The sequence below is a fragment of the Castor canadensis genome, chromosome 8 (assembly GCF_047511655.1).
Source record: "Castor canadensis chromosome 8, mCasCan1.hap1v2, whole genome shotgun sequence".
Classification (NCBI taxonomy): Eukaryota; Metazoa; Chordata; class Mammalia; order Rodentia; family Castoridae; genus Castor; species Castor canadensis.
In genome coordinates, this window is record NC_133393.1 from 90,740,189 (window position 1) to 90,765,156 (window position 24,968).

Consider the following 24,968-nt stretch of genomic DNA (forward strand, 5'->3'; position numbering starts at 1 on the left):
GCTGAGTCTGAGGGCGCGAATTGGGTTGGATGGGACCAGTGGATCCCTTCCAGAAGGACGGACTGGGACGGTGGGGGTGGGGGTGGGGGTGGGGGTGGGGGTGGGGAGATGCAGTAGAGAATGTTGGGTGATAGTATGTTTTTTTGGCTTTGGAGCAGGACGCCTGGGTGTTGGGTCTCAGAGGTGAATGGGGAGAGGGTGTTGAAGATGGATCTGAGGTTGATCTCTGGCTGGGGTCAGAATCCCTGGGACCTTAGGGAAGTTCTGAGTGAAAAGACTGCAATCAGTGGTTCTGAGGAGGTGGAAACAGATGCTTGTAATCCAGATCATTAGGGCATTTGGAAGATGACAGATCAGAACTGAGGCACAACCTTGTAGAGATGTCCTGGATTGGTCTGGAGAAGGGTAGCATCTATCCAAGATCCAAAGGCAGGGCACTTCCCACTAAAGAGAGCCTGGAATGAAGGGCAGTGGTGAGGTGGAGGGGAGGACCAAAAGACCTGGGGAGGGAGTTCAGAACACCTGGATGTTTTCTAAGGCCAGCAAGGTGCCTGGGCTGGAGGCTGGCAACTGGGACCTCAGCATGAAGCTGGAGTCTGTGAGTCTACAAGGCGTCTGGGGAAGATGCAGCTGCTATAGCCTGGACCTGTCCATACCTGCCTCAAGAGGAGGGTGGCAGATTTCCCAGAATGCCAAGTAGCCTGCTTCAGGCCAGCCCCAGCCAGAGGGCAAGGGGGTGTGACTGGCAACTGGAGGGTGGAGGCGGGAAGAGGTCGGTCAAGGATGTCAGGAGTGGAAGCTTGGAACAGTTTAGGAAAGAGAAAGAGGACTGGTATTCCTGGTTTCTAGAGGGGAAGGTGCAGGAAGCGCAGGTTCCTATTTCTAGGCCCCAGCAATCTTTGCCCTCATCCCATTGATCTGGTTTGAAGAAAAGATCTGTTTCTGCACCTGCCAACACACACCAGCTCAAGGGTGAGAGAATGCTGTGGGTGCCAACATCTTGATCTTGTTCTGATCAAGAGGCCCGAGATCTCCAGGGATTATGTGACCTTGCTGCCCACATGTGGCCCTGGGGGAGGATATGGGGTCTCTGGGTCCATCAGAGGAGCTATTCTTGCTCCAAATCTGATCTGTCACTATACCACTGGACTCCAGTCATCAGAAAGCTTGCTTCTCCTTGTCCCTGCCCTTCCTCTTCCCATGTTTTCTCTCCTGGGTGGACTCTGAGACTAAACAAAGGCCATGGTTGAATGGTGACTGAGTTCCCTTTGCCTTCAGCCCTGTCCACCCTTCCACACTTTTCCTGGGAATTCTGAGTTAGGGAGGTCTCAGAAGAGGGGTTGCTTAGCTTACTATGGGAGGCAGCTGGCTGGAGGGCGGGGTGACCTTGCAGGCAGCTGGTGGGGGGGCAGTGGGGTGAATTCATTATTGATGAGCCCTGCACCCCGGGCTACTAATGAGCCCAGGCCGGCTGCTCTAATTGATGTCAAGAAACTTGAGACCCTCAGATCATTTTCCTGCCTGCCAGCTGCCTCTTCTGAGCCCCCTCCCCCTCCTTATACCCCCAGCTGCTGTTAGATTCCTTCCCTCTTTTCCATCTCCACCAACAGACAAGGAGAGAGCACAGACCTTCTGGCCCCACCCTCATCTTCCTCTGGATCATTTAAGTCTCAAAGTGGGAGGCGTACTTGCTCTGCAGAGTTGGGAGAGGAGACTTAGCTGGGAGTTTGGAGAATTCAGCTCAGGGACAGAGGATGGTACTAGACTATGTATGTGGGATTTCTAAGCCCAAGGAATTCTTTCCTTGAATTGTGTATCCACTGTGTATTGTGTATGGGAGAGACCTTGTCACTCTCAAAAGAACAGGCACCCCACATTGACACACCGGTAACACCAGCCCACTTCCATTCTTCCTTTCCCCCTCACAACAGGAGAAATTTCAGATTTGGTCCCTGAAGTTCGGCTGCTGCCTCCCCACCCCTCTCCCAAGAAGTATGGGGTTTTCTTCCCTGAGTATTTCTAGTGCCTTAGACCATAGCTGTCATCCTTGGAAACACTAGGTAATTCTCTGTCTCACCATTTCTTCCCTCTTCATTTATGGGTTCTGGTAAGACATTCCTGAGGAACAGAATTCTGGATTACAGACTGGATTGTGGTCCAGATGCTCTATCAGGAGGAATATTTTGGCGATGTAGGCACTGCTAAGCAGGAACCTGAGTTAGTAATAGCCCTGCTCAAGGGGGAGACAGAGGTGGGCCTCATAGCCTCCCCCAATTTTCCATAAATTTGTGGCAGTGCTGCCCTCTGGTGGCAACATTCTGATGTAGCCTGACAAGTACATCTGCGTCCTACAACCCTGTTCCTCTTTCCTCTTCTGCATATCAAGATACACCCTGAGGAGAAAATGGGACCCTGGGGGCTCCCTCATGTTGTATGATTTTTTTAAGGACCTGGGGCCTACTGTTGATCTGAAGCCCATTTGGTGAAGAATGAGAGCTTTCACAGTCAGATAAGGCTCTGCCACAGCATGACCTTGGGCAAGTTATAACCTCTGGGTCTGTTTCCCCTTGTGTAAATGGGATTAATAGTACTTACTTTCCAGGATTGATAGAAATTAAATGGAATTGTCTATATAAACTATTTAACACCTTCCCTTGCAACAGCACACAATAGCAATTAAAACAACACAAAAAACTAATTAGCTTTCTTCCAATTTAGTTTCAAGGCTTTTTCCTTTCATTTTATTATTCTGATTTAAGGGAAGTCCAGGTGAGTCTTCTGCACCATCTTCCCCCACCTTCAACTTGGACCTTCCCCTGCTGTATTCTTCCATGATCCTGAAACTCTTCTCCCTTGGAAGTGTCAGGGACCAGATCTGGTGGGGGCTGGGTGAGGGGCAAAGGAGACAAAGCCTTCCTTTTCCTCTTACATCATCTCTTAGTTACTGGGGTGTCACACTCCTGGCACCCAGTGGAAAGAAGCCATGGAAGACAGGCATCTTTTTTGCTCCATCTGGTTCCAGGAGGGGTTTGGAAAGAGGGGGGTGGGATGACACAGATTGCAGGTCTGGTCAGTGGGGGCACTGGGTTGGGTTTATTGCACTTGCAACAGAGTTTAAATAAGTTCCGGGGGTCTGGAGCCAAGGGGAGGTTGGGCAGGGAGAGAGGGGCAGGGTCAGTGCAGCTGGTGGGTAGAACCCAAGTCCTGCAGACCTGGGGCTCCCCTTTTTCTGGGGACTGAGAGAGCCTGCATCTGGCTAGGCTGAGATTCCAGATCGGTTGTCATCATGGCCTCTAGACTCAGGTCTGGAGCAGATCCAAATGCAGTCCTGGATCTGCCTAGATTAGGTTATCAACACCGGAGGCTGGACTTCAGATCAACCCCAGGTCCCAAACTGGATCTGGATCCAATCAAGTTCTGACTCCCCTGGAGCTGGGTCTGGGCCAGCATCAACCTTTGTTTGGGATCTGTCCTGAGCTGGTCCTGGGGCAACATCCACAGTTAGTGTTCCTTGTTGGCCCACCAGGGGGCGGCTGTCGGAGCTGCCAGATCTCATTTCCCAAGTCCCAGGTTCTTAGCTGGGGGCTTCTTCTGGATCTCTGGCAAGGCCAATGATACATCTTTACAGACTGGAGCTGGACAGGAAGTCCTGGTGGCATGTCTGGCCCAAAGAACCACAAGTGGATTCCCTAGTTGTGGTTCCAAGTTTTCAGGAAACTCTCCAAAATACAAAGGCTGCAGAAAGGCTGGGTCTTCTGTCCCTGGATCTGAGTTCCCCCATTCATGAGAGGGTGTGTGTAAACAAGGGTCCTTCACAGTGCATGGTGGGAGGGATCCCTATCTTCTCACTCCCAACCCCCCGGCTCTGGCCCTTCAAGTATGTCTCTGGGCGAGGGAGAGGAGTGTCTCCCTGGCCCTCAGCACCTTCAGGAAGTGCCCAGTCCCCTCTTGGTCAGCAGACAGAGGGTGGGGGACTGGCTCTTCAGGATCAGGAGTCTGGGATCAGGAGGACTCAGGCATCGGAGGTGGCTGGAGGCTTGAGCTGAGCTTTTTCCATGGCAGTGCCGTATGGGAGGGAGCGCTTGAAGAAGCCAAGCTGATGAAGGGGAAAGGAGGGCGCATTTAGGTACCAACACTTCTTCCCAGCTCTGCTTCCAAGAGGACACAGGAGGACTCTTGTGCCTCCAACCTCCCCATCCAGCAAAACTAGCTTCTGAATTCAGACTAAAATACTTCTCCAAGAGGTCCAATAGGCACAAGAGAGCTGGAATCAGGGGTGATTTAATATGGGGGAATCTTTTACCAGTGTCTTAAAAATGCCCCCAGTTAAGCCAGGATGGGCAAAGTCCCCTTATGTCAAACTTTCAACTCAAGTACCAAGACTGATTGCCTAGAAGTGGCTGCTTCTTGAGGATTCTAGGCCACTTTTAGGATATAATCAATTAGTGGTGGCTGCCATGGAGTTTTGGAGGAAGTGACAGTACAAATGCATGTGTTTGCCATCAGTGGGTTGCATTAAATTTGCAATATGGGAACCTTATCATCTTGAGACAAGAGGACTCATTCTAAGCTGGGAGCTATAGGAGGAATGGAAGGGTCCTATGGGAAGGGACAGGATTGGATGCAAATCGCCAGGGTAGAGGTAGGGGAATATTCTGAAAAGCTGAGCTGGAGGTAGATACTGGGGACCATGGATCAAAGGCAGAACCTGATGGGAGGGTGGCCAAGTCATGGGCAGGATGTGGCTGACCTTGTAGAGGACGTAGATGAGCAGACCTAGGAGCAGGAGGCCAAAAAGGATGGCTAGGATAATGATCCACAGTGGGACGCCATTGCTACCTTCTGCCTTGGTCCACTGCACAGCCGTGGTCACCTGGGAAGCAAGTCAGGTGAAGTTACTGAGAACTCACAAATTCTTCCTACCCTACAATTGCCCCTACTTGACACTGGATCTAGCCCTACCTCCCACTTCTCATTTGGAGCTAAGAGCATTCCGAACCTGAAGGTGTAAGTGCCTAAAGTGTGCAATATTGTCTTTGGAGCTTTTACATCTGCTATTCCCTCTCCCCAGAATCTTCCTTTCTTGAATGGTAGCCTGGGTAGTTCCCTCAGTTCTCAGCTTGCACAGGAAGTCTTCCCTGACGTTTTAAGACTGGGTTCAGGTGTTCCCATGAGGTGTTTCCATAAACACCATGGCACTTGGCACACTACATGTCATTGTCTGCTAGTCTGTGAACTCCAGGAGCAGATAGCATGTCCATCCTGCTTACTACTGTATTTCTGGTATCTGCACAGATTCTGACACATAGCAGATGCTCAGTAAATACTTGTTATAACAAGATTAGTCCTACTCGTATACCAGTCCTAGTTCCAGCACTCTGAGCCTATCTTCCTTGACCTAGACCTTTGGTCTTAGACTCACCTGAAGTTTCTTTTGGGGCAGTTGCCGAGGCAGGATTCGGTAGGGCATCTTCAGGGCTTCGTACACAGCTTCACACTGCAGGCTGAATGGTTGGTGCTCCCGCTGTAGGGAAAGGCAGTCAGGATTGACCCTCTTGGGATCAAGAGGGTGCCCACAGGACTTCCCCATGGTCTGGCTCAGGCTGTAATCTTTCCCTATTTTGGAATCATTCTCTACTGATTCTCTCTTGATGTTTCTTATATGAGATAATAAATGTGAAATTGGATAATGATAACTAAATAACTTATAATCAGATAACTACATGTTCAATAATCTTTTTTTTAATCATTAATGTGGGTTAACACCCAGGACCACGCTTGGTCCATGATGTGTACTCAATAAATGACTGCTTATAACTGTTACCGCATCTCCTGGCCTGTCCACTGTGGTTTCATCTTACCTCACTGTTAGGATCTTTCTACACTGGTTTCCCTTCCACCTATCCTCCCTTCTCTGAATGGGCCAAGAAAGGGAATGGTTTCTCCTACTGTGGCCACAAGGTGGCGCAAGGGACCCATAGCTTGTCAAGACCAGGAGGCAGGAGAGGAGCTGCAGTTCTGGTCCATTCACCAAAGCAGAGGTGGCAAGGGCAGTAGGGAAAAGGCAGGGTCATTCTGGGCAGGCCCAATGGTCAGGGTCAGGGCTGAGGGAAGGCTCCCTCACCTGCAGGAAGGTCTTGGCCCAGATTCGGAAATGTAGTTGCAGAGTTCGGCTCTCTTGCCGGTGCAGTGGCCCGAGCTCACAACGTAGCCTGAAACACTTAGCTTCTGGGCATTTCTGGGAAGAAAGAAGAGGCTTGAGCCCAGAATTCTAACCTTCTCGTGTTTCTTAGAGTCCGAACAGATATTCAACACTTAGGCCCAGACCTCATTCCCACTATGACTTACCAGGACCTGCGGTCCGGAGTGGGCAGAGCTTCCACCTGGAGCTTCACGTCTTTGCAGGTGGTGTGGAGAGCCCTCGGGATCCAACTGGAAGAGGAAAGAGATCATTAGCTGCCTCTCCCACCTCATTACAGCAGCTAAGTCAGCCTGCACCTGAGTCCCAGAGCAGCTCAACCTATTTATCTGCCTCTGTATTGATCCACCCAACTGACCATCTCCCATGTGTAAGACACCAAGCAAACTCGGCACTGAAAATGAAAATAAGTGAAACTCAGGTTTTGGAGTTTACATGGAGATATGTAAATCAGTCATCAGGTCCTGTTCATGCCTTAGGGCTTTTGCACTAGCTGTTTCCTCTGTTCAGAATGCTGTCCCCTGCGTATCACAAGATCCATCCTTTTCTTTCAGGTCTCAAATGAATTAACAGTTGCCTCTCTAAGAGGTTTTCCCTGATGGTGCAACTTAAGACAATCTCCAGTCTTCCCCTAATGTGTTATCTCTGTACTTTCATCACTTTTCAGTACCTGTAATTTTTCTCTTTTTACTTGTTAAAAATTTTTTTGACAGTACTTGGGGTTTGAACTCAGGACTTTGTGCTTTCTAGGTAGGTGTTCTCCCACTTTGAGTCATGCCTCCAGAACCTTTTGCTTTATTTATTATTATTATTATTTTTGCTTTAGTTATTTTTCAGATAGCCTCTGGTTTATTCCTGGACCACAATCCTCCTAGTTACACTTCCTGCTTAGTTGGGATGACAGGCGTGTACCACATCCACCTTTTATTGGTTGAGATGGAGTCTCACAAATTTTTCCCCCTAACTAGCCTCCAACCACAATTCTCCTGATCTCTACCCAAGTAGCTGGAATTACAGGCTTCTTTCTATTTTTATTTATTTATTTTTTTATTGTGGGACTAGGGTTTGAACTCAGAGCTTCATGCCTGCAAAGCAGGCGCTCTACCGCTTGAGTCATATCACCAGTCCGTTATGCTCTGGTTATTTTGGAGATGGGGTCTTGTGAACTATTTGTTCAGGCTGGCCCTGAATCCTGATCTCAGCCACCCAAGTAACTAGGATCACAGGTGTGAGCCACCAGTGCCCATCTCTCTTTTTACTTTTTATTGTCTATTGGTTTCCACTAGAATGCAAGCTCTGTGAATACAGAAAACTTGTCAGTTTCATTTGGTACAGGTTTTTCCTGAGCCAAACAGTGTTCAGTTCAGATACCCATTCCACTGAATGTTGTTTTTGAGTAAACACAACATAAACCAGGACAGGTCTGAAGAAGGCTTCCCAGAGGAAGTGCCACAGATCCAGGCTGTAGGAGTATGACAGGAAATAGGGAAGGACGCTTCAGTCAGAAAGGCAGAAATGTGCCAGGCGCCAGTGGCTCATGCCTGTAATCATAGCTACTCAGAAGGGAGAGGTCAGGAGGTTTGCAGCTTGAAGCCAGCCTAGGCAAATAGCTAGCGAGACTGTGTTACAAAAAAAAAACCTTCACAAGAAAGGACTGGTGGAGTGGCTCAATGTGTAGGCCCTGAGTTCAAACCCCAGTACTGGGGAAAAAACAAAAAAGGCAGGAAGAAATGCAGTGGATGGGTAAAGGTAGATCAAGGCATTTTTTTCCCTCCCAGTCATCTGTGTCTTCCAACCCTTTCCATTGGCCTCCCAGCTTCTCAGCCCCTCAGCCTGGTTGTCTGAGCATGTACTGTGCTAGTGTTCAGGCCCTTACCTCCAGGTCCTGTGAGTTGGGTGGGTAGCTGGTGGTGCAATTGCTGAGCCCCGTTACCCTGGTCACATAGAGGAGCTGCTGTTCTTTCAGAGCCTGAGGGCAGCTGAGCTCCAGTACACCCCGGCTGATGGAGCTGGGGCCCAGGTTGATGAGCTGAGGGGAAGAGTGTATCACTACAAGGAGGAAGGAAATATTCTGGCTACACTGAGACCCCAGGTCACCATGGCTCCACATCCCTGCTGTAGGGCTCCCATCTCAGGAGTGAAGGACTTCAAGGGACAGATGAAATCTGCTTCAGCCAGCACTTTGTTAGACAGTGTCACCCCTCCTTTTCAAACCACTCAACTGGCTTGTCTTTCCTGTGGCGTATCTCATGGATCCTGTGCACATCACCCACCTGCCCTCCTCTTCCTCTTGGTCCTCACTCTGGTCCCAGCCACTCTCTCTTGCACCATCTCCTCCTTTCCTTTGCAACCCAGGCCCGCCTCTCCACTCCCTCTCCCTGGCCAGCCTCCCCACCTGCCTTACCTCATAGACATGGTGGACAGCAGGACCCACATCCCCCTCCTTCTGAGGCTGGTCTTGGGGATGCCAGTCACTTACTGGGAAGAGCACCACCTCAGGCTTGGAGACACTAAGGAGGAGGGTGGTTTAGAGGAGGGTGGAAGGGACCCCCCTCCCAGAAAGGACCCGCTTTGCCTGGGCACTGACCCGTTAAGGGACACCTGGGCTTGAGCCTCCACAGAGAGTGGGAAGGAGACGATGTTGCTTTGTGAGTTGTTGAGATTCTTGCTGTGGGATGGAGACAGGACCAAGGTGGGGCCAGAGCACAGCTCATAAGAACTCTGCATAGCACCAGGCTCAGCCACCTGCCCCACCCTGATCCCTTCTTCCACCCCCAAATCAGCCCTAGCTTGCCCCACTGGCTCCCTACCTGAGGATCTGGAAGTCAAACTGGATGGTCTTTTTTGTGTCCCGGAGATGAGGGACAGTGAACCGAAGGCCACCCCAGAGCTGCAAGATAGGGAGAGGAAAGGGGATGTTAGAGTGAGCGCTTGCCTTGGTCCATTTCCAGTGCTATCTCCCTATGTTCAGCTATGCTCCAGACTGGCCGATCCCTGTCCTGAGGTCCCCTTTCCCTACAGCGTCCTCCTCTTCCGTCCTGGACTTACACTGGCCCCTGCCTTCATGGGGTTGCCCAGGTCACAAACCAGCAGGCGACTCTGATTCACAGCAAAGTAGTCACAGCTCAGGCCGGAGAAGTTCTGGAGGCGGGTGGGCACAGGTCAGGCTTTGGTGACTCTTCTGGAGCGTGTCCCCCCCAGCCCTTCTTGAGAGTCCCCTCTCACCCGTGGGTGTCTGACGAGTCCTGAGTACTCAGCCTCTGGAGGGGCCGTGACCCGAAGCTCAGCCTCATAGGCACCACCCTCACCCATGTTCTGGGCATGGAAAGTCAGGTTCAATGCGTTCTTGTCACCCAGATACACGTGTTTCTGCTCCCTGGAGGGGACACACAGAATAAGGACACTAGGGAATTAGTCTTTAAACCAGAACAATGGAGCCTAATAATAATATCTTAGTAACAGACCCCAATGGCTGACTTCTAACTCTATGGCAGGCACTAGTCCAAATGCTTTATGTAGATTACTGCATCCAATCCTTCCAAAAGATCAGAGTTATTTCTACTCTACAGATAAAGAGGCTGAGTAAGAGAAGTCCAGTGATTCCCAAAGTCACATAGCTAGTATGTCCCTACTCTGCTTTCTAATGTATTCAGAAAATTCCCTAGCTTGCTTTTTTTTCGGTGTTACTGGGGTTTGAACTCTGGGCCTCACATTTGCTGAGCAAGGCGCTCTACCACTTAAGCCACTCCACCAGCCAGAACTCCCTAGCTTAATGTCAGCCCCACTTACCCATATACTTCCAGCTGTAGGTCAGGCACACAGATGTTGTCTTCTCCGCAATCCAGCAAGATCTGAGCCTGGGGAACAGGGCAGCCTTCAGAGCGGAGTTTCTACTATTTCTGGGCTGTAGGCTCCCCACTCCCTAAGGCCCAGTGCTCAGGCCTCTGTTCTCCAAAGCCCTTCTCCCCACCCTGCCCTCACCTTATCCTCTATCCGGCTCTTGCTCTGGTAATGCAGGACTGGCCGGAGGCCATGGCTGTCCATGGGAGCTTGGGGGTCCAAGGAGAAGTTGAGGGCGATGTGAATTGGGGAGAGTTTGTCTCGAAATTCTGACTCGTTCTGGGGTCGGGAAGAGAGCTGACAGGGTTAGGGGCTCTGGAGACTTGATGGCCCTCTCCTCACCCTCATATCTCCCCTTGTCTGCTCAGGGTCAAATTCTGACCATCCTCATTGCTTCAGAGGCCCTGCAGCCTAGTTCCCAGCGCTCCCCTTCCTCAGATTCCAAGTCCGTCAGGAAAACTTCCCATCTTTCTCCCTTCAGGAAGGGCCTCAGTTCTATGTAGGCACCCACCCTGGCCAGTCCATAACCCACTGTCCTCAGGCCCATACCCTGAGGTAGATCTTCATCTCTCTGCAGTCCTCCCGAGCCCCATTTTGGATAAGCAGAGTTTGGGCCATGGTCGCCTGTCTGGAGGCCAGGAACAGTGCCCGTCGTACCCCTCCCTTCTGCTTCTGCCAGTCCAGCTGGAGCTCCACCGTGAATCCTGCAGCCAGGGACACAGAAGGTCTGAGAATCTGCCTTTCCCTCCATCTCTAGTCAGTGAGAAGAAAGGTGCCCAGGTCCCCAGTCCCTCTATCCTGTCCCAGGGCCTGAGAGATCCAGGCAGTCTCACTCACCAATGGAGTTGGGAACGTGTTTTCCAGAAGCATTGAGGCAGAAGCTAAGGTTGATGCTGGAGAAAGACCAAGAAGAAAGCCGGTGAACACAACTGGGGCCAGCATTCTATCTTCTACCTACCTCCCAGACAGACCCAGACTAAGACAGCCCCATTTGTCCCTTCCTAAGGCAGACATGACCCCCTGCCTGCTCCCAGGCTCAGATCTCTGCAGTCTCCTCGTCCAGCTCACCAGGCCACAGGGTTCCCCTCCAAGCTGCAGCTGCGCTCCTCTGGGTTGAACATGGCTGGGAAGATTGTAAGGGAGGCACTGGCAGACACGATGGGGCGACCTCTGCCAACAGCGGATGTGGAGTAAACAGAATTAGGACTCCTCTGAGGGCTAGGCACAGGAGCATGATGCTCTAGCCCCAGGATGCCAGTTCCCTTTTGTTCTGACTTTCCCAACTTTAGATGCCTCAGTGTCCCCTGGAGTTCATACCTGTATACCACAGCCTTGTCCACACCAAAAGACCCCACAATCAGATCTGCAAAAAGTTAAGAGACCTCCCATTACAGCAAGCTTCAAATTGGGATCCTTCCTTCCTAACCAGTTTCATTGATCAAGGCTAAAGTGAGGGGACTGCACCATCTGGTGGCAACATTCTAGAACTACTGCATCCAGGAATTTGGGAAAGGTGAAGAACAGGTGTGCAGGGTGTGTGTGTCTGTGTGTGTGTGTGTGTGTGTGTCTGTGTGTGTGTGTGTGTGTGTCTGTGTGTGTGTGTGTGTCTGTGTGTGTGTGTCTGTGTGTGTGTGTCTGTGTGTGTGTGTGTGGCGGGGGGATAGTGACCAGGGAATTCTAAGGTGAAAGGAACCTTGGACACAACTCACCAGGGTATCCATTGCCATCCAGGTCTCGGCCTCCTTGAACAGCAAAGCCAAAGAAGTCTGGGGTATGGCCAGCTGCCCACAGGGTCTGCAGAACCTGGGAAGGCTTAGAGCCCAGACCTCCTGGGCCCCCAAGAAACACAAACACTACTCCCTGCTGGGTCTCCCCACCAAAGGGAGCCCCAATGGCCACATCTGCAAGACATATAACACACATCCGTCAGCAGGCCAGGAATCCAGTGGCCAGATCTCAGCCATCACACCCTGGATTTGGGATCCTATCTTTTTCTCATTTGTCAATCCCTGTGTTTTAATCTTTTCAAATCCCAGCACCCACATAGTTAAGTTAATGTTCACACTTCTCCTTGGAAAGGCATGGGGAAGGTGTCCGGATATCTTAGCTGACAGACCCCACTCCCAAATCCCTCCTGACCCAGGCCTCCAACTCATCCTAATTTCCCTGAGCCCACAGTGCTTACCATTGTAACCATCCTGGTCCAGGTCCCCCAGTGGTGTCAAAGAGCTGCCAAACCGACCAAACTCATCATGGCCGGTAAGGGTAAGGGTAGGTGTGGGCTCCATGCCAGCTGGGTGCTGTAGGTAGACGTAGACCCTGCCCACCTCCTGAGGCCTCCCATCGGCAGTCCGCTCCATAAGAAGGGGTGCCCCCACTATCAGGTCATCCAGCCTGGGGGAGAAGGGTAGACCCAGGCATCCTGACACACTGTCTTGCCATGTCTCCCAGACCTAATGCCACAAATGCCAGGCATTCTGGATCACCAGGCTCCTTCCCACCCAGGTGAGAAGACCCAAGGGCTCTGATTTAGCTCTCAGCTCTCTCCTTGTCTTTAAGCAAGGGGAATGAAAGTAAGAGTGAGGATCCAGAGGAAATGCCCTGGAGAAACACTGCTTGCATTCTGTCCCATCCCATTTCCCTCCTAGACCTGGAAAGGACATCACAGAGAGCTCCTTTCTGACTACTTACCCGTCCCCATTGATGTCGGTAGCAGCCACGGCATAGCCAAAGTAGGAGGCCATCTGGGGGGCAGAGAAGGGGGCAACACTGGATCAGAACAAGGTGGGGTCAATAAACAGGACTGAGACTGTGAGCAGAAGTTCAGAGGCTCTAGGGAGTTCAGGAAGTTTGACATCTTTGGGTCAGGGCTGAGGGTTGGTTGGCAGAGGACCAAGCTGGGATGGGGAGTTCTCACCTGTTCCCCTGAGAAGTTGTAGAGGGATCGGATGTCTGAGCCATTGAGGATGGTGACCTGGGGATGAGGAGATAGGCCTCTTGGTCCTATGTGTCCCATGGGTGAAGGATAAATGAGTGCCTGGGGGCAGGCCTTCCTCAGAGACACTGGCTATTCATCCCTACTCCCTCCTGAGCTTCGCCCTTCCACTCCCATCCTACTGCCTCCAGCTGACCATTTACCATTTTTCTCCACATCACTTATCAACTACTGACAGATTAACATTTATCTGTTTGGTATCCATGTCTACCTACCAGAAAATAACATCAGTGGTGCAGGAGCTTGGGTTTGTTTTTGCTTCTCCCCAAAGCCTAAAGTAGTGCTTGGCAAGCAACAGACGCTCAATAAATTGGGAGTGAGTGGTAGAGTGCTTGTTTTGCAAGCACAAAACCCTGAATTCAAACCCCAATTCCACCAATAAGAAGAAGAAGAAGTGAATGCACACTGGGGTCTCAAACCCTACATGTTCCAAACCTAAGTCATCCCAACTGCCAATACCCCAAACCACAAACACTCAATGTCTCCTCTATGTTCTCCCCTAGCCACTGCCTCTGCCAGGTCCCCAAGTCATTTGGATCCACTCTTGCTGCTGTGACTCTGGTGTGAGTCCTCCCCGGGACTGCTAGACATCCCCTCTGCTGCTGTCACCCTCCCTCCAATGCAGTAGACTGCCTACCCCAGAGAAGATCCAGGATGCTTATCTCTGTCCTGGATAAGCAGGTTCCCTGTGGTTCCCTGCAGCCTCTGCCCAATCTCAGCCTCTTGGCTGGCCCTACTCATCTGTGTTTGCTCAGTCTTTCCTTACTTTCCTGTTCTTCTGTTCATGCTCCTGTCTAGTATGCCTTCTTGCCTCATCACTGCTGATCCTTCACAGAACCTTCTGTGATCCACCCCTCTCTGGAAAGAGGTTATTCCTTCCATCAAACTATTATATCACCTTGATTGCTTTTCTGAAACGTATCATGGTGCAAAAGGGCTGGAAGTGTGGCTCAAGAGGTACAGTGCCTGCCTAGTGAGCACAAGGCTCCGAGTTCAAACCCCAGTCCCACAAAAACAAATGAAAACCAAACTTATCATAGTGCAAACAGAATGCTGATTTTGGAATAAGGTAGACTGGCTTTAAATCTATCCAGCCACTTACTAACTGGGTGATCTTATGCAAATTACTTGGCTTCTTAGGATCTCAGTTTTTCTCATATGCAGAATGTGAATGAGAATATCTATCCCATAGACTTGTGGTGAGGAACAGCAACATGGTCAGCGCATGGAGCAGAGGGGCTCATGAATTGCCCCTCCACTAACATGAGAATTGTATGTGTCTTATCTTACTTATTTGATTAGAAAGTACCTTATGAGATGGAGTAAGATGCCTTCTTCATCATCTTATCTTTACCTCACCTTAATAAATGTTAACCAAACAGATGTGTATGGTACCCTTATCTAACAGGCACTTGTCACTGTCTAATAATAACAGCTGCCTGTTGCACACTGCCTAACAATTCATTAAGTACTTTCATAGGCACTATCTCATTTCACCTTTACAAGAGCCTCGTGAGGTCAGAACTATTATTATCCCATTACATAGAGAAGAATGGGGCTTAGAGAGGTTGAGCAGGAAGCAGGATAGGAATAATGAACAGAATGACTTATCCAGATAAGTACCAGAACCTGAACCCAGGTCTGACTCTAGAGCCTGTGTTCTGATCTAGCTTTTGAGCGCCCACAAACTGCCATGCATAGTTCTTTCTACTTAGCCAGGGAAGGAAGGGGGAAGCTGGGCTGGGTCTTACATAGCCATAGGTGAGGTTCCCTTTGGGCACACCAGTGACAAAGTCTGCAGAGAGAAGAGACAGCTGTGGGTTAAGGTGGGGGAACGGGAGCAGCAAAATGGTGCGTATCTAAGTACTGCAACCCCTAGGACCTGGCTCTCTGTCCACCCCTCTGCTGGCCCAGCCTGGGAACACACTCACCTTCTGTGTCATCACCACTGAATTCACCAACAGCCACAGAGTATCCTGGGGGACAAGTGGGTAGATGTTAGCATTCCTGCCTCAGGGACTCTTTGACTTGGCTCCCCAAACCCTTCATAAGTAGTCTGCACATGACAAGAATGGCAGAAGGAGGCTGGGTGCCAGAGGCTCACGCTTGTAATCCTAGCTACGGAGGAGGCAGAGATCAGAAGGACTGAGGTTTGAAGCCAGCCTGGGCAAATAGTTTGCGACACCCTATCTCAAAAATACCCATCACAAAAAGGAGTGGCTCAAGATGTAGGCCCTGAGTTCAAGGCCCAGTACTGGAAAAAAAAAAAAAAGGGCTAGGGTACCCAAATGGGAGAAGTAGGCAAGAGTGTGAGTAGAGATAGGGGCCCTCGAGTTCTCCCCTGCCACCTCTCTCCACCTGCTCACTCACCTAGGTAGCTGTCATCATAGATGGAGCTGGCCTGGCGGGTCTGCAGCTGCCCCTGAACCAGGTTGATCAGGTATTCAGGGTAATAGGACTCTGCAATCTGCTCCTGAGTGGCCGACAGGATCTGGCCTGGGGAGGAGAAGCAGAGAAATGGTGGAGAGAATGTGGCAGAGGGACTCTGGGGAGAATTTTAGAGGTCTGGCTCGGGAAAGGGAAGTGCGTGGAGGGTGACAGATTAGGATGTGTGAGTCTGAAGCGAGAAGAACAAAAACTGGAAGGGATGAGGAGGCAGACGTGGGGAAGACTGGTGACTCCAGGTTGGGAGTGGGAATAGGAGGCTGGTGCCAGGGCCCACGGGAGGGTAGGGAGAAGGACTTACCTTGCCAGAAATAGCTCCCTGGTCCACCCAGGACCACACGGCCAGTCTGCAGGGGGAAAGAGATGAGTTCAACATCTGCTCCTGATACCATGCCCACACCCACCTCTCCTTCTTTCCCATCACCCTCTTACCTTGGTGAATTCAGCACTGAAGCCCCCTTGGCAGTAGCCCTGTCCTGCAGCCCAGCTGAAATCTGTGTGGGGAGAAGGAGGTGAGAAGGAGCCGTACACAAATGGGCCAGCACAAAAAAAAAGCGTGAGGTAGGAGGAGGAGAGGGAACCAGAGAAAGAGCCTCCTGGAGGCCAGAGGGAGTCAACTCAGACCACATGAGACCCTCCCATGAGAAGGCAGACTTGAGGCAAATGCCCTCTCTGGTCCCTACCTGAGCGGCAAGGTGCATACTCTAGAATTCGGGTGAAATTGTCTGTGGAGAGGTAGCAGGTGCCCACGGGGTCACTCAGCGGCTCTTTCTCTGTGCGCCAGCTATATAGAGGAGCACATGCCTGAGAGAGCCCAGGAGGAAGAGCTTCAGGTTTAGTTCAGCAAGGCCCCTTGTCCCTCCCTTCAGGCTTGGCCTTATTCAACTACTGCCCATCCTCTAGCCACCACACCACTGAGCCCCCTAATTCCTCACCAAAATGGAAGAGCCATGGGCTCGAACTGTTGCCCCAAACCACTGCAAGGACTTATATTCCACAGGCTCCTCTCCTTCGGCACTGGACAGTGAGGACTCCAGGATCCGGGAGCCTTGGGAGGTGAGAAAGGGGAGTCAAATCATTTTGGGCCTTGGGCAGCTGAGCTCCAGGGAGGCCCCCAACCCCAGCTTAGGGATACCCAGCTTCCAAGCTCTAAGCCCTGAGCCCCAGTGACCAGGAGAGAGGGAAGTGCGGAAGGGTCTGCCCTCCTGTTCCCTCTAAATACATACATTCACTCTTCTGGGGTTTCTAGAGTTGCCTCCCCTTGGCTGCCCCTGCAGTGGGGTGGGGGCAGGAGGGTGGTGGAGAAGAGTGACTGTTTCTCAGACTTCTGTCTGTACCTGGTCCTGTGCCTCCAAAGCATCTTGTTCATTTCCTTTCTAGACCTTTGTTTCTTCTTTCTTTCTTTCTGAGCCTAGTTTCGGTCTTCTATGACTTTCCTCCTTCCTCTTTCTCGCCTTCCCTTTTCCCCCCTCCTTCCTTCCAAGACAGAGTAGAGTCTTGCTATGTAGCCCAGGCTGGCCTTGAACTCAAGATCCTCCTGCTTCTGTCTCCCAAGTGTGGGATTACAGGCCCATGCCACCATGCCTGTCATTATCACCTTTCTCATTCCTCTGATTCTCTTCTTTTAGGCTTTTAAAAATTAGTCTGTTTAGGAGTGGGGCATGCACAAGGCCTTGGATTTGATCCCCAGCATCCCCATGCTCAAATCAGTCCGTTTCATAGGTTTTTTTTTTTTTTAATTTTTATTTTTTATGGTACTGGGGTTTGAACTCAGGACCTCAAGCTTGCTAGGCAGATGCTCTATCACTTGAGCCACTCCGCCAGCCCTGGGTTGGGTATTTTTGAGATAGGGCCTTTCAAACTACTTGTCCTGGCTGGCCTTCAATCTCAGTCCTCCTGCTCTTTGCCTACTGAGTAGCTAGGATAACAGGCATGAGCCACCAGTGTCTGGCATGTTTTTTTTTCAACAGGGTTTTGCAGGTCTGGAAATACGGCTCAAGCAGCTCAAGCAGTAGAGTGCCTGAATAGCACTGTCAAGCCCTGAGTTCAAACTCCAGCACATCTATCTATCTATCTATCTATCCACACATATATACACATATGATATAAACAGGGTCTCGCTATATAGCCCAGGCTGTTCTGAATCCTTCCAAATGCTGAGATTATAGGCATGCACCACTGTCTTGTTTCACATTTCTTATCCCTATGGCTTCCACATTGTTATACTCTCTTCTTCTTGTCTCCTCACCCCAATCTTTACCTCTGGAGACAGACTGCCCAAGTTCATATACTTGCTCTACCTTTTACTAGCTGTGAAACCTTGGACAAGTGACTTAACATTTGCTTCCTCACTTATAAGATGAGGATAATAATACCTCATAAGTTGTTGGAAGGATTAAGTGAACTAATGGATGTGAAGTGCTCACAACAGTGCCTGGCATACAGCAAGTGCTCTTTGAGTGTTATCTGTCAGTCTGGGGACTGAGGTCCCCAATGGCAGTGGCGTGTCATCTTTCAGTGGTATGAACTGTCACTCAGTCAGTGCTTAGTTAAAGGAACTGAATCGTCTGTGAGACTCTCCCTGTCTTTGTCTGCGTTGTTATGGCCCTGGCCTCCCCGGGTTGTGGGTGATTCAGTGGAAATGAGAGCCACATGTTTCTGAATCATGCCCGCCCTCCTTGGGCTGGGCTGGGAACGTGGAGTGCCATGGGGAGTCACTGCTCCGAGCTGCAGTTCCAGAGCTGCTGCTGGGAGGGCACTTGGCTGCAGGCTGAGCAGCCTGCATCCCTTGCTCTAAGTCCCACCCAGGCCCCACCCCCAAGCTGCAGTCCCACCGACCCTCAGGCACTCCCTGAACACCACTAGCCTACCTTTGCTGTCAAATTCAATAGGCGTGCACTGTGCAGGACTGGTGCCCCAGGGACAGATGTAGACAGCACCACCCTGCAGCACTCCTGGCTGGCTGGTGTTAGCTTTGGGCGCCCCCACCAGCACACTGACCCTGTGGAGGGGAGAGGAGAGGCAGTTTAGAGGGGCTCCAAGCTCTTTGTCAGTCTTTGCAGGCAGGAGGGACCCAGGCTTCTGGTCCTGGCTGGCTGGGGGTGGGGTAGATGCCCCCTGGGTTGTATTTATATCTCAGAAGATGCCACAGATGCCAGAGGCCTGGGCTGGAGTCAGGCGGTCCCCATGTGCCGCTGTCACTAACCCAACTCCTCCCCTCCTCCCATCACTCCTCTCTTACCTTTCCCTGTTAATAGAGAAGGGCAACCAGAATCAACTCCTGGAGGGAGAAGAGGGGCCAGTGGGCCTGAACCCCAGTTTCTCCATCTCCTCTATCTACCTACCAAGGTTAGATATACAGCCCAGTTGGGGGTGTAGCTCAGTAGTAGTGTGTGCTCAGCATGTGCAAAGCCCTGGGCTGATCCCCAGCACCAGAAAAAATCAAAAACAAAAACAAAAACACCATAACACTCAAATGCAACATGTGGCCTTTGATTGGAAATTGAATCAAAATGTTTTTTTTTTCTTAAAAAGGGACAATTTAGATGTACAGCCCCTGGAGCCCCTGGTTTCTCTGGAACCTCAGGGTCCTCTCACCCAGCCCATGTCCTCTCCTCCCAAGCCAAATCCCTTCCCTGGGCTGAGACCAGGCGTCCAGCACTGGGTTGCTCAGCCTTGGGGCGTGTAGGAGGAAAATGTGAGTCTTGGAAATCAGGCAGTAGAATTGGAGAGAGGAGCTGGAGGGTGATGAAAACAGACTGTTCCCCTGGGCCAAGGCCTGCCCTACCCTGGGGCCCTTCAGTGGACCTCACCTTCCTCTCTGGGTCTCTGTCTCAGCCTTTGAATCCCTTGAATATCAGCCCTAGAAGACTGAATTTACTACTTGGTATTCGTCCTGGACATGTGGCTCAGTTCTCCCCAGAGGAAAAGTTTGCCTCTGACAGGGTCCATACCATGGGGTGGTGGCAGCTAATATCCTGGGCAGTTTTCCTGCTTTCAGTTTGGCCTCTACCATCCCTGGGTCCCTTGCCGCCAGGGCTTCCACACAGCCCTCAGTTCTCTTGGCTTTCTTCTCCAGGGTCTCCTGCAAGGACTCCATCTGGCAGCCTGGGCAACTTGCCCTGGCCTCTGGGCCAGTTCCCTGCTAGACTTGGCCTCTGTTTGCCTCCTGTGTCTGCCTCTGGCACTGTTCCTCAATTTCTGTCCCTCTGCCCCTAGGACTGCTTGCGCTCTTGGTTTAAGATTTTGGGTCCTCTCTATCTCTTGATCTGAAATTTTAGGTTTCTCCACTTCTACTGGTTTCTGTCCCCTTTCAGCTTTCAACATTCCCAATATCCGCGTCTTTCCTGGTCTAGGAGAATCTTCTTCAGTCTTTCTCACTAAGAAAGAAGGCCCAAGAGGGGGATTTTGGTAGAGGTCACAAAGGCTGGGGATGTCTTCCAAGAGGACCAGGTATATTGAATGGGGAGAGCTAAGGTCCAAGAGGAATGGGATGGGAACATGAGGGAGAGCAGGCCCAAGGGTACTAAAGCAGGGTATGTGTGTGGTGGGGGCAGGGTGTAATGAACCCCAAAATTTGAGAATGGGGAGAGAAGACAGGGTCTGGAGGAATAGGAGGGGTGATGCAGGAGAGGGAGTTCCTGAAATTATGGGGGGCCTGGAGAGGGAGGTACCAGCTTCAGTTACCCTGGGGACAGGAAATGTTTACTGCCTGTGGCTTCCTGTCTGTTTCCAACCTCTCACTTCTCTGTTTGTCTCCCACCAACCAAGCCCCACCCCCTCTCACTCAGGCATTGCCCACCAGTTGAGGGGTGGGAACCAGCCACAGCAAAGACCCAGTGATATGCTCAGTTGGGAATTCTGATTCCCTGGGGTGAGGCTGATGGCAGTGAGAAGCTGCATGGCCCCGGGGCTGGGAGAGGAGAGAGGAGTGTGGCCTTTCTAGAGAATGTGGCTGATGCCCTCAGGCTCCAGAAAGCAGAAAGGCCACCAACCCTACCAGACCACTGGACAAAGAAGCTAGCTCAGTGTGGACTTGGGCACAAGTCCCTGTCCCTTTTTTCAAAGTCCCTTGGAACACAGGGCTGAGATCAAGGGACCCTATTCCTACCACCCTGTTTCTCCAGCACAGCTTGCTCTTGCATAGGAGCTAAGCCTGAGACTCCTGGCATGGTCTGGAGAGGAAGTGTGGAGTTTAGCAGGACTGGGAGGTATAAGAGTTCTTAAAAAGCTTATGAAGCCCATAAGCATAGACCACGGGCATACCTACTCTGGCTGTGAGAAGGCTCAGAACACCTGCATATAGACAGGCGACACAGATCCAGATCTGCCCCCACTACCCATGGCTTAAACCTGAGGAGATTCAGTGTCCCACCCATCCCAGCAGCCCCAAGTCAACACAACACATAGTGCTGCCCATGTCAAGTGCCAGAGAGGCATGTAAGCTAGCTTGCCCTTCTTCACCCTTCTCTGGTTCCTGGTTCTTAAATCCTGCAACAATTAGGTCCTCCTGAGGGTCCAAGAAGGTAACAATAGAGGGTCTTTGGGACATTTTCAAAATTTCAGAAAGTCTAACGGAAATCATGCATTTACCTGATAAGGCAGCCCAGGCTAATTAAAACTTCAACTATATTTGCTTTTGGCTGGAATGATAACTCTTGTGGGGAACCTGGTTATCTCATGCTGGTCAGAATCTCTGATTGGCAGCTATATTTCCGGTCCATGAAAAACGAGAAGGTAATTAATTATTCCCTACTAAATGTAGTTTGGCAGAAAAACTTCAGAAATACAGTCCAAGAAAAAAATGATTGCCATAATTTATTTTGAAGCCTCAGAAGCCTGAGATTCTAGATTAGTCCCTGGAGACAGACTGCCACAACTAGAAGACACCGCAGAGAGCCTCCACTGGTTTTAAGACTGATGTACATGCCGTAGGGTGGCCATATGCAGTCAGCACCACCTGCCAGCTTGATCTCCACACTCCTCCAGAAGTCCCAAACTGCTGACCTAGTCCTGCGTCCTCATTTAACAGATGGGAAGACTAACTCTGAGTGAAGTTAAATAACATGCTGAGGGTCACCCTGAATCCTTCCCAGCATAACAACCAGAAGCTTGCATTCTGGCCTACTCCGCTGCCAATTCATCGTCCTCTTCTTCATTATCTCCCCAGCCAGACTTCTGATTAACCAAGTCCCCGTTCAATACTCAGTTACTGTTTGACTCCACTGGCTGGACAAGGTCAGGATGCATAGCAGCAAGTTGACATGGCCGAGCTTGTGCCGGTTCTGTAGCAGCACCAGCCAAGCCAGAAAGGGACACCTGCTTCTGGAACCCAAAGTACATTAACAATATACCTGGTTGGCTTGGGAGGAACAGCTGCCTCTAGCTGATCAAGGATCTGAGCAGAGACTGGTTCACTTCCAAGCATTTAAGTGTTCTGGGCCATGTCATTTCTCCTCTTTACACCTTAGATTCCCTCCCTAAAAAATGATGGTCTGTGAATGGTCCCTAAACTAACTTCTAGTTCTAAATTTCTATGACCCCTGACGCTTCACTTTTCATTTATCTAAAATGGGGCAATAATGCTTTCTCTGGCCAACACAAGGGTTTTTGTAACAATCCAATGGATAATTTGATATGAAAGTGAAAACCAGAACCAGAAAACAGCTACCCCGTCAAACTTAAGCTTCCCATGTACTGATCACCCTCTGTGGGCAGATATCATACACTGTGTGTATATATATATAAATTGTCTCATTTGGTCCTTAGAATAAGTTGGGCGTCTGATGTTCATGGGAAGTCCAGACTCAAAGGGCTTAAATCCCTCCAGGCCACAGTTCTTTAAATAGTGAGGACACACCCAGGGCTACCTGGCTTCAGGCTTTGTCCCTTCCTGCCATCCTTTGGTGTGTTTTCAATGTTCTCCTGGAGAGGTGATGCAGGAGAGAGCAGCAGTACTGAGGTCCTCCCTCTCTTGCTGTAGCCCTAGTTGAGGCTATGCTGTCTCCAGTGAAGGGGAGGGGGTTGAAGGCCCAGCTGTGGAGGGAGACTGTTGTGAGTGCTACTCTAAGAAGGTCTCACACAAAGGAAAGGAGAGGGGGAGGAGTGCAAGCTGGACACCTGGGTTCTCTTGGGAGGGCAGATGAGCAGAATGGAAAGGGAAGGGGTGAGAACACTGGGTCCTGTTTTAGAAGGGGGCTTCAGGGACTATAGGATCAGGCTAGGGGCCAGAAGACACCTAGGGGACCAGGAGTGTGTCAAAGTCCAGATGTTTTAGAGGAGTCTTTTAAACGGGAAATGACAGTCTTGCATGGGATGGAGTGGGGGTAAGGGAAAGGTTAAAAGCCAGAACACTGGATACTGTGCTAGGGGGAAGAGACCACCATCCCCTCCTTTCTACTACATTAGGGTTGTAGTAAGAAGTTTGAAGGGGGCCTGGGGAAGGCAAGGCCTGGCAGGATCTCTAGGCCAGGGTGATGCAATGGGGTCTGGGCAAGAGGCCAGGGGGGGTGGGGTGGGGGTTGGGTGGGGACCTTGAAAAGCCCAGATCTAACAGCTGGGGCCTAACCATCTTTCTCTTTCCCATCCCTAACTTCCCCAAACAAGGGAGAATCTGCCCCTCTCTTCAACTGAATTAGGTAGATTAACTCCTTCTCCCTCCAAATAATTAAAGAGAGTAGAGATAAATTAACTATCACATGCAAAAACTGCTCACCCCAGACAGAGGTTCTATCAAACTCTGGGAGGCTCCAAGTTTAGAGGTGAAGGAGAAAGAGAACTACAGCTGTCATTGTGGGGGATTAGGAATCTGGCATCTGGGGTCCCTGGCCCAGAGCAGAAGCAGTCACCTTCTTCTTAGTTTTCACCCCCCCACACACACACATTTAAACACTCTGGTTCCAATGTGCCTTTGGCTCTAATCCCTATTTCCTCAAGCCTGTGGGCAAACCCACTTTCCAGGCACTCAGTATCTGGGTCTGCTTGTCATCCTGATGAATTAGGATTAAGGATCCTTCTTTGCAATTTTCAGGGTTCTTAGGACCTTGGTTCTAATGCTCTTGGGCCCGAGGGAACCTGTGTCTCCCCAGCTTCCGACCCCAGCCCCAGAAGTCTCGGCCTCAGTTCAGCTCCAGCCGACAAGCTACAGGAAATCAGCTTTTCTCTTCCTCCCAAGAGCTAAAGGAAGAGGGAAACCACCCACCCCCTTTCAAGCGCGCACACACACCCCTCCCGACACATCCGTGCACCCGCCCAGGCTCAGACCGCCCCCAGCTCCAGCGCCCCCACTGCCAGGGTCCTGGGACTCTACCCAAATCCTAGGACCCCCTAGTCTGAACAGATTGGGGGTGGAAGGCGGAGCAGGAGACCGAGGAGAAAGGGGAGGGAGCCGCCGTCTCCCTCCCCGGTTTTTCCTTAGTCTGAGTTAAGGGGGGGAGGGGAAGATGAGGCTAGTCCCCATTTAACCTTCCGACCCCCTCAGTCTGTCTCCCCTCTTACTACACATAGCTTATCCAACTTCGATGCGTTTCCTCTCCGCACAATGGCCCCATGGATCCTGAGGTCCTCTCAGTGCCCCGCCAAGCCTTTCCCGGCCTCCGCGCCCCCTCTCCGCCCCCATCCGCCTCAGGTCCCCGGCAGCCCACAGATCTCAGTCGGAGTCCCTCTCAGCTCTCCATTCACACTCTCTTCTCTCGTTTGGCCTTGAGACTTCTGTCCGGACTTCTCCAGCTTCTAGCTTCGTGCCCTCTCTCCACCGGACACGTCTCCCCACTGATTGCTCTCAAAGTCCAGGCCCCTCCACGCCGGCCACGGTACCCTCCCTGCCCAAACGCGGGCCCCCCAACTGCAGCCCTGGTTCTTCCAAACTCTGCCTTCAAACTGGTCCCCTCCAGATCCCAGTCGCGTCCACAGTCTCCATGCGGCTCCCCGTCCCCTATCCGGCCGCCAACCCTCGCCACTCACCCGTCTGTTCCCGGCCGGTAAAACTCCACCGCGAAGCCGAAGAAGGAGCCCGGGGGCCCGGAGAGCACTGCTGGGGCCTCCGAGTCTAAGTTGAAGCCCCCGACCCTGGGTGGTGGCGGCAACAGCAGCAGCAGCAGAGGCAGCAGCGGGGGTCCGCGGCGAGAGCTCCAACGCAGCTGCACGGCGTGGAGAGGGGACCGTGGCGTCCTGCTCCCCATAGCGCCCGTTCTTCCCTGTCCTGGGGCCACCGACCCGGAGCCGCTTCCTAAACCTCCCAGAGGCGAATGACTCAACGCGGGGAGGAGTTTGCCAAACTCCCGGCTGAGCCCTCCCCCCGCCTGCCTAGGGGACTGGCGGGGGGGCATTCCTGGGTCCTCGGAACGCCGAACCCGCGCCCCCCACCCCGAAGGGGCGTGGGGGGGCCGCACCTCTCCACCCCCTTTCCCCAGCCCCAGCTGGAGGCCGGTTGTCTGGCCTGGGTCAGACTGGGCGGGCTTGGGCTCTTCCCCCTCCTCCTCTCCGCTTCCC

General features: G+C 51.5%; 1 protein-coding gene across 2 annotated transcripts; it reads right to left on the bottom strand.

Moving 5' to 3' along the window:
- Positions 1–2,713: 2,713 nt before the first annotated feature.
- On the bottom strand, positions 2,714–24,705 carry Itga5 (integrin subunit alpha 5). Of its 2 annotated transcripts, XM_020164083.2 has the most exons (30): positions 24,441–24,705; positions 18,350–18,480; positions 16,415–16,527; positions 16,163–16,283; positions 15,912–15,973; positions 15,781–15,826; positions 15,405–15,530; positions 14,966–15,010; positions 14,786–14,829; positions 12,957–13,013; positions 12,731–12,783; positions 12,225–12,433; positions 11,749–11,940; positions 11,357–11,402; positions 11,108–11,209; positions 10,877–10,932; positions 10,589–10,743; positions 10,181–10,318; positions 9,989–10,056; positions 9,425–9,575; positions 9,248–9,340; positions 9,010–9,089; positions 8,787–8,867; positions 8,604–8,709; positions 8,076–8,228; positions 6,349–6,432; positions 6,125–6,238; positions 5,423–5,524; positions 4,751–4,873; positions 2,714–4,096 (listed from the first exon to the last, which is right to left on the bottom strand). In XM_020164083.2, exons 1-30 carry the CDS (start codon positions 24,656–24,658, stop codon positions 4,013–4,015), a joined length of 3,153 nt encoding a protein of 1,050 aa, XP_020019672.2. In that variant the 5' UTR covers positions 24,659–24,705; the 3' UTR covers positions 2,714–4,012. The 2 variants fall into 2 exon arrangements, with proteins under 2 accessions (XP_020019672.2, XP_073939654.1); XM_074083553.1 differs by lacking the exons at positions 14,966–15,010; positions 15,405–15,530; positions 15,781–15,826; ... (3 more) ...; positions 18,350–18,480; positions 24,441–24,705 and having other exon boundaries at positions 12,957–13,042; positions 14,786–14,820.
- Positions 24,706–24,968: the final 263 nt, after the last annotated feature.

Bases quoted from the DNA above. Each gene is read 5' to 3' on its own strand.
- Itga5 (XM_020164083.2), bottom strand. From the start codon at position 24,658: ATGGGGAGCAGGACGCCACGGTCCCCTCTCCACGCCGTGCAGCTGCGT. The intron at 16,528-18,349 runs GTAGGCTAGTGG...TCACCTCCCAAG, and splicing joins TATTGAATTTGACAGCAAAG to GCTCCCGGATCCTGGAGTCC. The intron at 10,057-10,180 runs GTGAGGGCAGGG...CCTGTTCCCCAG, and splicing joins AGAGCCGGATAGAGGATAAG to GCTCAGATCTTGCTGGATTG.